This window comes from Carassius gibelio, chromosome A8, assembly GCF_023724105.1.
Source record: "Carassius gibelio isolate Cgi1373 ecotype wild population from Czech Republic chromosome A8, carGib1.2-hapl.c, whole genome shotgun sequence".
NCBI lineage: Eukaryota > Metazoa > Chordata > Actinopteri > Cypriniformes > Cyprinidae > Carassius > Carassius gibelio.
Genome location: NC_068378.1, coordinates 13,667,940 through 13,685,048, shown reverse-complemented (window position 1 = coordinate 13,685,048; position 17,109 = coordinate 13,667,940). Strand labels below are relative to the sequence as shown.

The 17,109-nt window shown below is 35.6% G+C and overlaps 1 protein-coding gene across 1 annotated transcript in view; it reads left to right on the top strand.

Annotated features, from left to right (window-relative positions):
- Positions 1 to 30: 30 nt before the first annotated feature.
- The window catches only part of LOC128018505 (succinyl-CoA:3-ketoacid coenzyme A transferase 1, mitochondrial-like), a 45,773-nt gene continuing 28,694 nt past the window's right edge, over positions 31 to 17,109 (top strand). Inside the window, exons 1-8 of the mRNA XM_052604055.1 lie at positions 31 to 226; positions 1,683 to 1,791; positions 1,971 to 2,061; positions 7,072 to 7,207; positions 7,358 to 7,507; positions 7,661 to 7,767; positions 8,850 to 8,910; positions 16,928 to 17,035. Of these exons, the coding sequence (XP_052460015.1) occupies positions 128 to 226; positions 1,683 to 1,791; positions 1,971 to 2,061; positions 7,072 to 7,207; positions 7,358 to 7,507; positions 7,661 to 7,767; positions 8,850 to 8,910; positions 16,928 to 17,035 (861 nt within the window). The 5' untranslated portion in view covers positions 31 to 127. The remainder of the gene's footprint in view (positions 227 to 1,682; positions 1,792 to 1,970; positions 2,062 to 7,071; positions 7,208 to 7,357; positions 7,508 to 7,660; positions 7,768 to 8,849; positions 8,911 to 16,927; positions 17,036 to 17,109) is intronic.

Here is a 17,109-nt window from a genome sequence, read left to right as displayed (position 1 = left end):
AATGCAAATAAGCACATCGAGCCCCCGACACTCCTTTTCTTTCTTCGTCCCCGCCTATCTGAGATTAACGAGGGCATACTGTCACCATCATTCACCACACACAATATTAGGCCTGTAATTTACAGACATGGCGACTCTTAAAGCGCTATCTAGAGTGGAAAATGTGATCATCAGGAACGTGACAGCGACGATCAAAACGAACATCTCGCGATTCTCCGTTGGCAAGGTCAGTGTTTACAAACAAAAGACGGTGCATCCGAAATTTTGCACGATGTTGAGCGGTCGGTGCTTCTGTTTTTGCCTGTTTTTGAACCCCACTTTCTATTGCATGGAGAAGATGGACGTGCATATCTTATTAGGCTATATATTATCATATATATGACGTGTGTGCATTAGTTTAAAATAATGATGTTGCAAAGCTTATATTTTAAGCTTTTGTAATTGCATTTATCTCAGACAGAGAGAGTCCAGTGAAACTAGTCATTTTGTGCTGCATTGTGTTTTCTTGGCAAACAATTTAAAGACCATAGGCATACGTTTGATCTTTTGATTTTCAGAGTCACAACCAATCATTTATGTTTTCATGTATTTGATTTATTGTTAACCTGGAAACACATGGTCACTAAGCACTACTGTCATGAGGGATAAATCACAGATTTGATCAATAACTTAAATGAAAATGCTAGTTTTTAAAATGAGGACAGCTAACTTGACAGCACTTCTAACACTATTCCTCGGTTAACAGTAAGTAACCTGACTCTGCTCTCTCCTACTCACACGCCTCCTCTTTTGTTCCACCCGTCAGTTTTTCCTTTTTATATCACACAACATGTGAACTAGACTGCTATAATAACTAGTGCTCAGAACAAGACTGCTAAGCCTGGGTTTTGAAGTCTATAGTTATGACACCGTCTCATGATAGTGTCATGTGCCTCTGAGGCTCATGGAGTTGTTCTGTATACAGTCAGAGCAGAAACCTTTGAATGATTTTCAAGTGGTAATAACAGTGGTAATGATCATACATGGTTTCTTTGTTGAGGGAAATATTATGGTCTTTGGATTACTATTATAACACTATTATTATTAGTCTACTATTATTTGGTAATACTGCATTAGGCTGCCATATATACAAAACTAAGCAAATGAGTTATTTATTGAGGTCGAGTGATAAGTTTTCAGCTGTTTCCTCTCCCCGTCCTTTGTTGGAGCATTTGTGAGGTCAAATGCTCTGTTGTGTCAACATATAAGGATATAAATGAAATGGACATCTTGGCTGGACTCCCGGGGTTTATTTAGCATGTGCATGTCGCTGCCTGACAAAATCTTATTTGATGTTTATTTTCTATGCATGATTTAGGATTCCATTGTAAATGGTTAACATCGTGAGAGGCACAGTACTCGTGAATGGAAAATCAACCACTGATCTTCATAGTGTTTATATTCCACTAGGACTAGGCTGTATTCCTCAAATCACTACTTACATGGATTTGCACAAACACTTAATTTCAATCAATGGAAAAGGAGATTGAAAGGAAGCTTAAATGATTTAAATTGCAGTACAGACTCACTGACTGTGTTTAAGTGTGTAAATCTCTTTCATTAATGCTTTGAAGTTGTTGCCTGTGCTGTTTCTGTATGTTCAGCCTGCTTCATTCATTCTGCTAACTGTCTGTTGTTGGCAGACGTGTGGGTGTTACTTTTCCACTTCAAGACAACGGTCCGGGCGATTTTATTTAGACCCCCTTGACGCAGTCAAGGATATTCCTAATGGAGCGACTATCCTTGTGGGAGGTAAGAGTTCTGATTTATCATCACTATTTTTTTTTATGCTGAAAAAATATGAATTTATTTTAAAAACTTAAACCGATTTTTTTAAATGACATTATTATTATTATTGTATATATTATATTACAACAGCATTTTTGACATCCCCTTGATAAATAGCTGATATCCTTTCCTCTCATTCACAGGTTTTGGGCTGTGTGGTATTCCAGAAAATCTGATTAACAGTCTGCTGAAGACAGGAGTTAAGAGCCTGACTGCTGTCAGCAATAATGCAGGGTAAGCCTTTTTTATTATTATTTGTAAACAACAACTTAAACCAATTTGATCGTCTTTATTACTCCACTAGTAGGTCTAAAACTGGCCTCCTGTACTTCCTGACACATGCAAACAACAGAAACGGCTTATATTGGAGTATTAAAACTAACAGTAAATGATTAATGTGACACATACAGATGGTGCTCAACCAGAATGAGCTTTTTACCACCGTGGGTACCGCTGCCTCTGTGTCTGAAAAATGCATTTGCAGCTTTCAACCACTTAGTGGCGCTTTAACCGCAAATTATCAAGCGAACGCTTCAAAGCGCATTTTTACAAATAGCTGTCATCTTTGTCTTTCCGATGGGTTACATTTGATGGCTGCAGTCGGTGGAAAATAAAATAAAAACACAAGTTAAAATGTATATTCACTGAAGCAAATTTAGTACCTATGTATATATTTAGTAGAATGCTGAAACTTAAACTGATTATATGAAGTATCTGGACAGTTTTATTACAGGTTTGCATGTATTTCACGTGCGATTTGAAGTGAAATGTGAAATGCAGCATCCTTATTATGCAATATATTTTTACCTTTGTATTGCCAAAAGAACTGCAGCGTTTCCGTCTCTCATGTACACGTGGGGTCTCTTTGGCTGGGGTCGGAGCCTAATGTTAGAGAGTCAGACTCTCAGTACCGGTAGGAAATGTAGGTGATTAGAGTGAATGACTAGCGCTCTCTTCCACCCTCAATACCACGACTGATGCTCTTGAGCAAGGCATGGAAACCCCATTTGCTTCCCAGGTTTATTAATTAATTCTCTTGGTTTAAGATCCATCATTTTATCAACTTCTCGTATACATGGATCTAATGTAAAAACTGTAAATTTATGGCTTTTCAGTTTTTAATGTTGTGTCATCTTTTCTAAAAATAATTTAATTTAGTTATTTGTGTATTATTACTTAATTTATTTGTAATATTATTGTCTATTTTATTTTTTTTAAGTCTAGCAGGGGGTGGGATGGGTTTTAAATTTGCACAGTTGCCTTTTGTTTTATACTACTGTTCCCAGAAGAACATTTCAATAAACAGTTTTTTTTAAAAAAAAGCCATAATTTTAGATAAATTGTGAATATCCTAAACCATTTATACATTTTTATTTTATTTTTATTTCATTTTTGTATTATTATTGTTAGTTAAAACATACCACTATTATTTAAACATGTTTTAATTAATACAAAGGAACAGTTTAATAAAGTTATCAACAAGTTCTTAATTCATGGAGATTATGATTTTTGGCATGTCATGAGCAGGGCGCTGTTTGCGGCAATAGATGTGTCAAAAAAGGGCTGATAATGAATATGCTTAAGTATGCGTGGACTGCTGAAATGTGTAAGTGAATTATTAAAAAAGTTTCAAAACTTTAATTTGTGACAATAATGTGACAATAATGCCAAAGTATGTGTTAGAGCTAGGCCTACATCACTCATAAACCTCTTAGTGAAAGTGAAAGTGACGTGACATTCAGCCAAGTATGGTGACCCATACTCAGAATTCGTGCTCTGCATTTAACCCATCTAAAGTGCACACACACAGAGCAGTGAACACACACACACACTGTGAACACACACCCGGAGCAGCAACAATAATCCACCTTTTGTATAGTTTTATTTTTTTATGGTGTAGTGGACAGCGCTTTTGTAATGTATTTGTAATATAAATATGTAATCTAATAAGCAGTCTTAAATACTGGCTGGTTCTGTACAGTAATAAGTTAGCACGCTTCAAGCTGCACTGCTGTCACTGTATTATTTCACCGTAACAGTGGTCAAACAGCTGGAACAATAAACATTTAAATGATGGTTAGTTCAAAATAAAAAAAATATTTTTATTTACTTTTATTCTAATATTTCCACTGATTTATTTCATTATTTTTATGTTTATTTACAAGTGAAAATGTCACAATTCCAGCTTTATTGAGCAATTGTGTCATCCTTCCCTTTGCGCCACTTAGTGGTGATTTTGTAAACAGGTTTTATTTGGTACACACGGGTAGACATTTTGGTTGATTACGTCCAGTAGTCCATTATTGTGTAAAAGTCTGTCCATAACCAGAAAGGCAGCTTCTTCGAGTCTATGAGATTTTAAATCCATTTGGAGCCTTTTGGGATATGGCAAAATAACCAAATCAACTGCAGACGCTCTAAATAAACATCTGAGGTCACTGAGTACAACTTCATAACCTCAGTTGTCCTCTAGATGAGACCACAAGAATTTCTCCCTTAAATGATGATGAGAATGTGTGCACAACTGTCCACAGATTTAAAGAGATTACCAGTATGAAGAATCACACCACCTTTTTCTCAAACAGGATAAACCAGTCGAATCTGTTAAGTAGGCCTAGGCAAACTTGCACAAAGGGAAATGAATGATCAAAATTCCTTCTTTGAAGAGGAAATGCTTTTTTCTTTTTCTTTTTTTGACATGGCTAATATATAGTGTATTTACTATCTTATTGGATATTAGCATTTGGTTTATTGCTGCTATGTTGCAGCTGCTCTGAACATGTCACTTGACACTATGTGTAGGCCTCTCTGTTCTGGCATTTTCCCAGGTTGGTTCTCTATGACTATATTATTATGTAATTTCTAAAAGTGGCTGAGTTATGTTATTTTGGTTCTTTTTTTTTCCTATCATTACCAGAGAGCAAAGCCAGTGTGGGTTACTGCTGAAAATGGTTGAAGAAAGCGATAAAGTCCATTCTAATCATCTTAGTCCGGATTAAATAAGACTATATATTCTAAAAACATTATTAAAAAAACACCATTTATTATTGTCAGCTCCTTTATAACATAAATTTCTCACAACTATTAAAACCCTTTTTAGTTCAATACAGCTGGCTTTCTTCCAGAGTTAGTTTTTGGAAAACCTGGAGGGAAGTTGTGACCTGTTTTAAATAGAAAGTTCTTGACTGATACCCCTCTTGAAGATTGTTTCCTTCCCGTCTGACTGTTTGAATCCTGCTGCTATTGACTGTATTGTTTGTCGTCGTAGGCCTTGTTTTGCGAGTTCTGAATCTCTGTGGTGAAAATCTTTTGGTCTACCACATAAAGACTGCTCAGTGTGACTGTAATGTGAAACTAGCATCACAGCAGTGTTTGGCATTAGCATGCGTTGCTTGCACAGAAGGCTGTTGTTTCCTGTGCAACTTCTTTCCATCAATAACCCCTGCTGATACTTTTAACCTGTTACTCGTTACTTAGAAATGGTGTGCTGACTTTTTTAGAAGTAGTTATCGGCCACTGTCTATTATCTGGTTACAGACTGGTGTTATTGTAAGCTGTTAACACTGCAGCACTGTTATTATGGATGATTATACAACAGTTAGTTCTGCGCCTTGAATTTAATTGGCCGAGATGTTTTTTCAAGTTTGAATCACTCACTTGTCCATGATTGCATGTTCCAAATGGTCAGTCTGTGTATATTAGGAGTGTATTTTTCAGTTACTTTTTCTGCAGGTTACACGGATAAGCCAGTAGGTGGAGAAACTGTCTTTATGACTGAATTATTGAATTATTCCTTGAACTAATTTAAAGAAACAGATTCACAGGAACAAAGCATGTGACCGTTGCATTACTGTTACTCCACTGAAATGGAGAGTAAATGAAAATGAGTTATCATTGTGGTGTATTATGGGATCGAATGACTCCGTGTCCCCTCGAATAGCGCACTATATTCTGGTATGGGGGCAGATTTATGCACAGCCTGTCATTTATGAGTGAATCATTCATTTAAACAATTTGCCCCAAATAACTGATTCATTCAAAAAGAAAACAACACCACTGGTGGATGAACCTTGGAGATGCACTACACTGATTTGGCTTTAATTTGGAACTTTTTCCTCTGGCAGAGCTGTGTAAGTAACTGCCAAAATTGTCTAAAATGTAAGCGACTCAATATTGACTTCCACTAGTTATGTTAATTGTGCTTTTTCTAAAATACATAAAACCACTTGATTTCTCTCTAAATTCTAAGCACATGTGACCTAGATAGCGGTTTGTTTTATCCTTTCTCTAGCCCTAAAAATCCTTTGTCGTTTCTCTGGCAGGAGAAAAAGTGAAGAAGACACATTAGTAGGGAATTAATGAGAACATGGCTTGACACAGTGTGTGTCTAATTGCAACCTTTCTCGGTCCAGTGAACGAGTCGTGACTGAAGAGCCTGTGCTCCCTGTTGATTGAATGATCCTAAAAATATGCCCAAGCTTCTAAAATGCCTGCATTATCTTTCATCAAACACCCCCCCCCTTATGTTTCACCAGACCACCTTTTGTATTAACAGTGTAAAAATGTCCAGATCTGCTCTACTGCACTGACTACCTTTAAAATGGGATGGCCAACATATACCTCAGTGCCTTTCAAGTCTCAGTAAGTCACTTTGCATTAGTTAATGAGTGACAAAATCAGTTTTGGGTCACCGCTTCTGTAACTGTGCCAATCCGCCACACATCTAACTAAGGAGATCCGACAGATCTGCAAAATGTTTCATGTTTTATGCTGTAAAAATGTGTTGTGTGGCCTTTGTCTCTGTATTCAGTGCGTGTTTTGAATTTTAATGACCTGTTTGTTAGAGAATGCCCATTGGACACTGGATTTAGACCTGTTTAGGCAATATTTTTCCATCAATAGTTCAGCCTAAATTATACATTGGTTTTCTGGAAATGTTTATTTGCGGCTTTACTGTTGAGCCAGTATCTGGGGTTGTGTGCTTAACCATCTGGATTTGTTACTGAACCGTTTTCAACGGTTTGGGGTCAGTAAGATTTGATTGATTTTTGATTTAGTCAAAATAAATTAATACTTTTATTCAGCAGGGAAGAATACATATCATCATCAAAATTTCTTCAACATAATGTATGAACACTTTTACAGTCATGTGTACTTAAGGCAAATACTAGGAGGTAATAATAGCAGAAATTAGTTATTTATGCACTGAAAGTTTTTATTTTTTTTCCTGTATGGTTTCAACAGAGTTGATGACTTTGGCCTGGGCCTACTCCTTCGGACCAAACAGATCAAGCGTATGATCTCGTCGTATGTGGGGGAGAATGTGGAGTTTGAGAGGCAGTATCTCAGTGGGGAGCTGGAGGTGGAATTGACCCCACAGGTGAGACCATCAACTTTCAGAATAAACACTTTGCCATTGTTCTCAATGGCAAGTGTATTGCCAAGTAAATGCATGCTATAAAGATTTTTATAGTACCATTCTTCCAAAAAGATCCAATTTTGTTTGCCCATTGTGGTGTGTTGATGGCAGGGCACGCTAGCAGAGCGGATCAGGGCCGGAGGCGCAGGTGTGCCTGCCTTCTTCACTGCCACAGGCTATGGCACACTCATCCAAGAGGGAGGCTCTCCTATCAAATACAACAAGGACGGTACCATTGCCATCGCAAGTGAACCCAGAGAGGTCAGAGTTACTGCTTTTATCCTCCAGTCTTACTGACTGATACAGTAATACAGCTGATGTCTCTGCTGATGAAGTTTGATCACTGTTAATATCTGAAATGGGATCCGTAAAAATAGATTAAGCTTTTATATTGATTTCTATGTTGTATTTTAGGTGCGTGAATTTAACGGCCGGCATTATATCATGGAAAAATCCATTACAGGAGACTTTGCACTGGTCAAAGCCTGGAAAGCAGACAAAGCTGGCAATGTCATCTTCAGGTACAAGTGTCTCTTTAGACAGAATTGGACAGTTTTCCTTAACTGTGCAGTGTCATATGTTCACTGGTGTCGTTGGTGTTTTGCCCGAACTTAAAATGGCTATTATCTCTCGCCTTTTTGTTTTCATTTAGCACAATCCCACAGACTGTTTCACAGAAAGGAAGGCCACATGAGACACTTTTTAAAAAGGAGACATAAACAATACCTTATTTTAGATCAAATTCTAAACACAGTAGTCAAGGCAGACTCTTAAAATGACTGTAATTTCAAACCCAGCCATTTTATTCATTATACAACCCACAGAGAATAATGTTATAAAAATAGTACTAAACTACATAAAAGAATGGAATGGTGGTATTTTTAAATATTATTTTTAAATGCACTGCTATTCAGAACATACTGTAACATACTGTAAAATGCGATTTTATTCCTAAAGGTAAAGCTGAATTTTCAGCATCATTACTCCATACTTCAGTGTCACATGATCCTTCAGAAATCATTTATAATATGCTGATTTGCTGCTCAAGAAACATTTTCTTATTATTATCAGTGTTGAAAAGAGTTCTTTAATGAATAAAAATAAATACAAATCTTACGGAAGTGTATATAAAATCCATTAACAAATGTTAAAATAAAAACACAAAAGGCACGTCGCCATATTAAAGAATTATATTATAAAATTAGTGTTATACAAATAGCTGTGTGTGGTAAAATACTGATATAGCATTTGAAAACATTCTCATTCAGAATTTTTGTATAGCATCTTGTTTTACCACCAGGGTGCACTGTTTCCTATTCCATAAGAAAATGAATGTACTCTTGTTCTGTTTTAATTTATTTTAGCATGAGGGCACCTCTTACGGATGATGACTTGACAATAGTTGTTTTTGACCGCAGTCAAACTGATTTTTATAGCCTGTCATTCTGGCTCATTTCACTATATTTCATAAATCGAGGAAAGGACAACCCAGTCTTTCATATATGTAACATTTCACCTCAGCTCTGGATGTTTGAAGTCAGCGTAACAGACTTTAATGCTGAGCATGTGCCTTATTTTTTATTTTATGTTTATTTTCTTACAGGAAAACAGCACGAAACTTCAACCAGCCCATGTGCAAGGCAGCCAAGATCACAGTTGTGGAGGTAGGTGGCTATCACATGACCACATAGCACACATGCTTCTTTCAGATGCTGTTTGGTGCATTATTAAAAGTTTAAAAGCCTGTACATATATCATATTATCCATCCTATGAATTCAATTCCCCAGAACATATATCTCTCCATATGGTTCATTTAATTGTTTTTCACATAAACAAAACAAATAGTTGGTTTCATCTAGATCTTTGTAGTTTTTGCCCCCTATTCGTTTTTTCATTTCCTTTCTACAGAGGGCGCTTTTCAAACACTTGTCTGCATATCAAATATGCTTTTATCTAAGCCTTTGTTCAAAAACGCGCATCTACGAACAAAAGACTTATCAAAAGGCATTTTCAGTAGCCATGAACAAACTTCATTAATTAATATGGTCTTCCAGCATCCCGTTCTTTCTCTTGCAGCCCTTGTTTGAAACGGTTTACAATGTGAAGCAATAACTGAATTCAAATCCTTTGTGTAGATATTTCTGAAACTAGGTTTCACCCTTCACAATCCGTATACCAATCAATCCATTACTAGTAGTATCGTCAGGGAGGAAGACTTTTAGCTCGCTCATATTGTTTAATCGTGTCGGATGCTAGCAGCACATTAGAGCTTTTATTTTTCTGGTTTTCAATCTTTATTGTGGCTGAACAGCAATATGAGCAGTTATTAGTGGCCAGTATCATCTGACAATACGATTATTGCAGGCCCACTAAAGATAAGCTTATCAGTTTACTGAACACACAGTAATAGTTAAAGGCCTTTTTTCTGTGTTTGTGCATCTGGTGATGAAAACCGTCTTGTTCGGAGAACGAATCAGTCGGCTGAGTGCTGAGCAACAGCGAGTTTCTTGCATTCTGCCTCTGTTTGACTGGTTAAGATGCTATTTGTGGCAGCAACCCTTCAGCTTTCGCACCAGGGACTCGTGCCACGTGCTGCCATCACTGTAAACAGTCATCTGGTTTACTACAGGAGTCTGTCTCAAATGTTTTAAAAGATGAACTTGAGGATTCTGTACTCATCCGTTGTATTTATAAAGTACCATTCATTACTTTTATTCACTAACCATGCATTGCATTTCACAAAAGTCACAGTAAAGGCATTTATAATTTTAAATAAAAAATCTAAGTGATTGACAGGCCTACTTAAAACTTTAGACCAAATGCATGTAGTGGAGATTTTGTGCAAAAGCTTTTTGAGAGCATAGTGGTTGTGACCCACTTTCAAGGATATTGCGTGGAAGTGCAAGTACATCTCTTTTCCCGGACAGAACTATCCTGTTATGTGAAGCTAATGACGTGAATCGTCCTTACAGTCCTTCATAAGCTTATTATGGTCTCTTGTGTTTGATTGGAACCGTCGTAAGCTCTGTTCCATGCTTTACTTCAAAGAGACTGCCATTTCCTTCGGCCCTTCACCTGTATCCCCCTGCTGTATTTGCATATAGGATTTGGCTGTGTAGTGCATTACATTTTAAAGCTTCAGCATTTGGTTTACTTTCTGACATCTGATTTTTCACTCTAAAATAGCTGAGGCCATATTTAGCTGCGTGGAAGGGAGACAGTGTTTTATGATCATCCAGTAATAATCTGCCAAAAGCAGTAGCCATGTTAAATTATTTCCTCTCAGTCGGCTGGCTGATGAGGCTTTCCAATGGCTCTGTGTTTCGAGAGAAGCGTTCCAGTTGTCTGTCAGAGCCAGGTGCTGGAAATACTGATGCCACTGGAGGAAACTGCCACCTTGTTTCCTCTCATTATAAAACAGACCGCACAGCACAGCGTCTTAATTAACAGGATATCTGATCGCTGTGCGTCCACAAAGCTGCTATTTAACTAATCATCTATAAAGAAATGATCATTAGCATTAACCAAAGGAAATGTAGATTGCCAAAAAACAATAATAAAGCAAGAGAAATCGATTTGGCCAGTCGGTTGCCAGGCGACACATGCCACGGATCTGGTGTGCAAGCTTATTCCAGATATCCTGTTTTCGCAGGTACAATGAGACCCAGAGCATTGTGGGATGCAAGGGCAGTTGGTTCAAACTAGGCCATATTTGCTAGTGGCAGCAGTTATAAAGGAACCGATCAGTTTTTTTTTTTTTTTTTTCAAGGTTTGTTGAAACGACAGGTTGTATGAAATGGGTTTTCCAGGATGAGGCTAATTGGTTATTGATAAAATTCGTCCTCAAAGGTATTATCTCTCCTCCTACCTCTGTCCAATTTCAAAACGCTGATTATCCTTTTGGTTTGTTGCACATAAATTACCAGTGCACAGCTGGGGTGAGATCAGGAATATTGCAAAATGTGAAGCCAGTAGGTTGTAGTGTTGATTTTTCAATCCTGTTTCAATCAAATAATCTCCTAGTACAATATTTGTGCCTTTCTTTATGTAAAGATTATTATGTAAATGTATTATGTAAATTCGTATTATTCTGCTAATTCTTTGTTTTGTCCCCTCTCATGTCTTAATCACAACTGTATGGTACCCAGAAAGGTTAACTTAAATAGAAATATAATTTAAATAATTAGCTCATTTATTGAAAAATAATACATTCTGCATAATACATGATGCTGTTTTTTACTATTTCTTCTTCTTTTTTTTATATATAATTACAGTTCGCTTTCATTTTAGATTTCAAGGTTACAAAAGGGCACACCGACAAGTATTATATAGTCTCAGGGAAAAAAAGGGTACTAAAGTTGTGACTGGGGCAGTGATCTGGATCTCACACAAAAACTTTAAAATGTTTAAATACTAATATTTGCTGTTTTACAGTGCCTTGTGATGACTTTCTGAACACTGTAAAAAAAATAATTTAAATAACCGGTAAAAACAATATTTTTCATTTTTAAAATTACATGAAATGTTCCAGTTTAGATTTATTTCAGTTTTTCACCATATACAGTAATATAACTTTTACTTATATATATATATATATATATATATATATATATATATATATATATATATATATATATATATATATATAATTAATTAGGGATGTAATGGTACACAAACATGAGGCTTCAAAACTTACCTCGGTTTTGACATCACTGTTAGATATGGTTTCAGTACAGAAGGGGGAAAAACTAAACATAAAATTGCTTTTTTTTTTACTATTAAACAGTGGTTTACTAAACAAATTGCTCTTTCTTTAAATAAATTTAATTCAAAATTTTCTTAAGGATAAAAATCTACCTCAGATTCTGCTCTAAACTCAGATTAAATAATTGTATGCAAATAAGTAAATGCACATTATGTAGTTTTATATATAACTTCTAAATTATAAATCTATATATATAATGTGCATACATATATGTATATAAAGTATGTAGTATGTGCAGATACTGTATGATAATCTACCATTTATAATGTAGATTGCCTTGTTAGTTTATTTGAGATGCTGTATTCTGTTTTATCAATGCTCTTGGTGTAGAATCATTTTATGAAAATGTGCTACATGTCGATAAAAAAACCCTTTAAAAACGTACCTGTTTCTTTAGAGGTCCCCTTCTCTTCAGTTGGGGCATATTCCCCTCAAGGGCCACTTGAGTGAAGTGGTAATTGTATTTAGCCTCAGGTTGGCAGATCCTCAAGGTGCATGCTGCTGATAGGCCAGGACTCCTCTAACATTCCCATACTGAGCTGAAACCAGCTTCAAAAACATCTGGAGAGGACCAAGAAGAGAAGAAATGTAGAAATTTGTTTTTTAGGATTTAAAAAAAAACACTACTACACACAAACCATACATTCCTTGTTTAGTGTTTAAAAAAAATGTCACATAGCTTAGTAATGTTTGTGCCTCCATTGGATTTTTGGATTTGTCTCATCATGCATTGCCACAATGCCTAACTATTTTTGAAGATTACGGTTTATTTGTGCACTGTCTGTTGCCTGTGCTTGGCATTTGGTATAAAGTGAGACGTGCAAAAATAAACACGTTGTCATTTTTAGCTACCTGCCTCATTCTGAGCGGTATGTTGAATATATCCACTGCATGTTTCTGATCGAGACACCAGCTGTTTCATAACAACATGGGTCCATCAGTTTCTGCTGATTTAACTGGATTTGTCAAGGATCTTAGTCCAATAAAAGAACAAGCCCTCAAACAAAAGGTTTCTCTGTATCCCTCAGGGATTCTGTATCCCTGTTTTCCTTTTTTCTAGGTGATATCAAGCTTATTTTCATTTCAATTGAAGACCAAAAGCCACTTCATAGGAAGATATTTCAATATCTGAGTTTATTCCTGGGGGCTGCTTGTGTGTATAGATAGATAAATAATATATGACAGTATCATGAGATATCTGTATATGATATATATATATATATATTATAAAAGCAATATAATATAAATGCATCAATGTAGAGCAGCGCATACAGTACATCTAAAACATTCTAAATTCATAAATGTCTTACTATATCATTTATTATTAATAATAATATATTTCTTTATATAATATAATATAATACAATTTTACAAATGTAGTAAAAGTAGAAAGTATAGACTTTTTTCCACATTTAATAATAAAATACTTTATTATATAAAATATAAATGCATAAATATAAAGCATTTAAGCAGTTATTTTTCATATATATTGTAATACAAACCCGATTCCAAAAAAGTTGGGACACTGTACAAATTGTGTATAAAAACAGAATGCAATGATGTGGAAGTTTAAAATTTCTATATTTTATTCAGAATACAACATAGATGACATATCAAATGTTTAAACTGAGAAAATTTATAATAATAAAAAAAAATAAGTTGATTTTAAATTTCATGGCATCAATTCATCTAAAAATAGTTGGGACAAGGCCATGTTTACCATTGTGTGGCACCCCCTCTTCTTTTTATTACAGCCTTCAATCGTCTGGGGACTGAGGAGACAAGCTGCTCAAGTTTAGGAATAGGAATGTGTAGCTCTCATGAAATCCAAAATGAGCCGATATTTGGCATGACATTTCAAAATCGTCTCACTTTCCACATTTGATATCTTATCTATATTCTATTGTGAATAAAATATAAGTTTATGAGAGTTGAAAATTATCCCATTCCTTTTTTACTCACAAAAGTTTCCCAACTTATTTGGAATCGGGTTTGTATTAAAGAAAGCAATGTAATATTGCTTTCTTTTATACAAATGCATCAATTTAAAGCAGTGCATACAGTACATCTAAAACATTCTAATTTCAAAAATGCCTTACTATATAATTTTTTTAATAATATAATATATTTTTTTTAATAATGATAATTTTATATAACAGCACCCAGATTTGGCCTGACATGAGGTAGAGTAAATAATTACCTTTTTTATCTTGGGTCTACTATTCCTTCAACTAATATGCTATCATTTTGTTTCCTAGTGTATGAAGTGTGCATGAAGGGTTAATGAGGCAGCAAACTCTCCAGAGAGAGTGTTGCTAACTCCTACAGATTTCATTCTGTGCTCTGCATTAAACCCTTAGGTCGTCTGGAAGCCTGAGCCCTTCAATCACTCGCTGCCCTGCGCAGCCCGTCGAATGATAAAAAAGCCAAATGCTACCAGCGGTAACCATGACAACAGCAACGCTCAATCTATGCGCATCTTTTTGCCATCTCTAACGGTGCCGCGTGCAGAGGACAGATTTGTAATATGCACCGATTTCAGGAAATGTCCCCTTATGTACAATGCACAAGTGTGCTGAATCTGACAAGTAAAGTCACACTGGTGCGCTGGTGGTAGGATCCTTTTTTTCTCTGTTTGTGCATTTATGCAGGGCTTAAACATGCTTTGGACGCATTGCTTTGGTTCTTGGCGAAGTGTGTTTTCTCCCCTGAGCCTTTATCTGAGCTTCAGGTTTTTGTTCAGTATTTTAAGAGCTTATTTTTGGTCCTTAAAAGAGAGCTAAGCTGCTCTCTGAGCTCTCAGCGGCACTGTGTGTGAAACTGTGTGTGTGAGTTTTTGTTAACACACACCACCAGAACAGATACATCAACGTTCATCACAGGAGGAAAACCCGTTTCTGCAACATCGACTAAATCGGCGTCAAATGAGTTTACACTATATAATTACTGATCACAAAGTTCATACTTAATTTTACATTTTAACGTTTATCATTTTCTCTGTTCCATGAAACATAAACAGAGTTTATTTTTTCTAGCTGGATGTTTCACATGCTATTGGTTTTCGTGTGTCTTGTAACTGGTTATAATTTACAGATATTAAAACTTCACAAATTTTATATTTATCATTAACTTTGGAGTATTATAAATATTTAATCACTTAATATTTTTGTTTGTTCTTATTAATGGAAAACACTATTGGTTCTTTTTTTTTTTTCTTGTAACTGGTTACAAGTGCTACATTTGAATATGCAAATATAAAAATTGGAGGGATGAGATTAATTATTAGTATGGAGTATTAATAATTTATCACCAGGTTTGTTTCATAATTGTAAACTGTTGGTTCTTGTGTTTCTCATAAATGTTTACATATTCCACGTTTGAATATGCAAATATTTAAATTGCAGAAATTAACTAGTATTGGAGCATTAGAAATTAATCACTAGGTTTGTTGTTAATTGTTAAATGCTGTTGGTTCTCTTGTTTCTTATAAAAGCATATTTTGCTTATTTTCTTATATGCAAATAATAAAATAGCACAAATGTTATATTCACTAGTATTGGGGTATTAATAATGAATCAATAGGTTTGCAGTTAATAATGGTAAATTAGATTAGTTCTTATGTTTTCTGGTTAGAACAGGTTAGAAGTGCGAACTTCAATATTCAAAGAATACAATTCAGGTGTGTGTTCACGGTGTGTGTGTGTGTGTGTGTGTGTTCACTGCTCTGTGTGTGTGCACTTTGGATGGGTTAAATGCAGAGCACAAATTCTGAGTATGGGTCACCATACTTGGCTGAATGTCACGTAACTTTCCAGGTTTGTTATTAAAATAATGGTCATTTTTGGTCATGTTAATTGTATCTAAAAGAACTATAAGAAGTTTTGTGCAAATTCTGCCAAACATCTCTGTAAACCCTGCTTTTATGAAAACTCTCACTTCAGCCTGATATATAAAGGAGTATTAGAAACTTTACTTCAAGATGAATGGTTATGGAAAGTTTGTGTTTTTTTTTTTTTTTTCTTGAGTAGCTGTCAGCACTTCATTTCCTGCTTCTCATATTCTCTAGTCTCCAAAGGCAGATAGGTTAACATTTTCCCATTTGCAGGGCAAACCCTCTTCAATCAGGCTGCTTATATTTGACAGGTTTATTGTTCCCTGTGGGGTCCTCAAAGCTGCCCATATCAATGCTGTCTGAAGATGATAAAGGCAAAATCAACATCTCAGAATTTTTTTTTTTTTTTTTTTACACTTGACTCAGTGTAAGGCGCCTCCACCAAATTTAAGGGCAGTTTAACCTCAAGTATGTTACACTTCTTCAGCTTTAATGGATCACAGATGGATATGATAGATGATGATTCAGGGCTTTTAAATTGCACGTTTTCAAACCCCACCCAAGAGTCTTGAGACAGTTGGTCGAAAGGATGACTTAAGGGAAATTTGTATGTATCCTTGCTAAATAAAAGTATTAATCTTTTTCCTAAATAAAAAATCGAAATCTTACTGACCCCAAACTTTTTTATATACCGACTGACATTCAGCAAATAAATATGCTAAATATAAACATTTTTATTGCAGAAAATTATTGTACTTGGCCTACGGATTAGGCAAAATAACCAAAACTTGATTCATAGCAGGTGATCTGAAGTCCAAACAGTGCTTTAAAAGGGATGAATTTAGAGAAACAACTTATCTGACAGATTGCCATGCTGACTACTGATAGGCCCTTAGCATGCTAAGTGCTACATGCTGTAAACATACAAAAACTGTCTCTGAGATTTACCGCATCTACTGAACATGCCATTTAAAGCTACTTAAATAAATCTTGACCACTCTAATCAACTAGTCTGTTGTTGAACTGTAGTTCCTTTCTTACTGTATCATTGTCATCGTCAGCTGGTCTATGTTCTGTCTTCAGGTGGAGGAGATTGTAGACGTGGGCTCATTTGCAGCCGAAGATATCCACATCCCCAGCATCTACGTCCACAGGATCGTCAAGGGAGATCGCTACGAGAAGCGGATCGAAGTAAGGAGGCTTGACTTGTCTGGCTCGTTTCTATAAGTTTTCCTAATCCATTTATCTTCCATCATTTTTTTTCT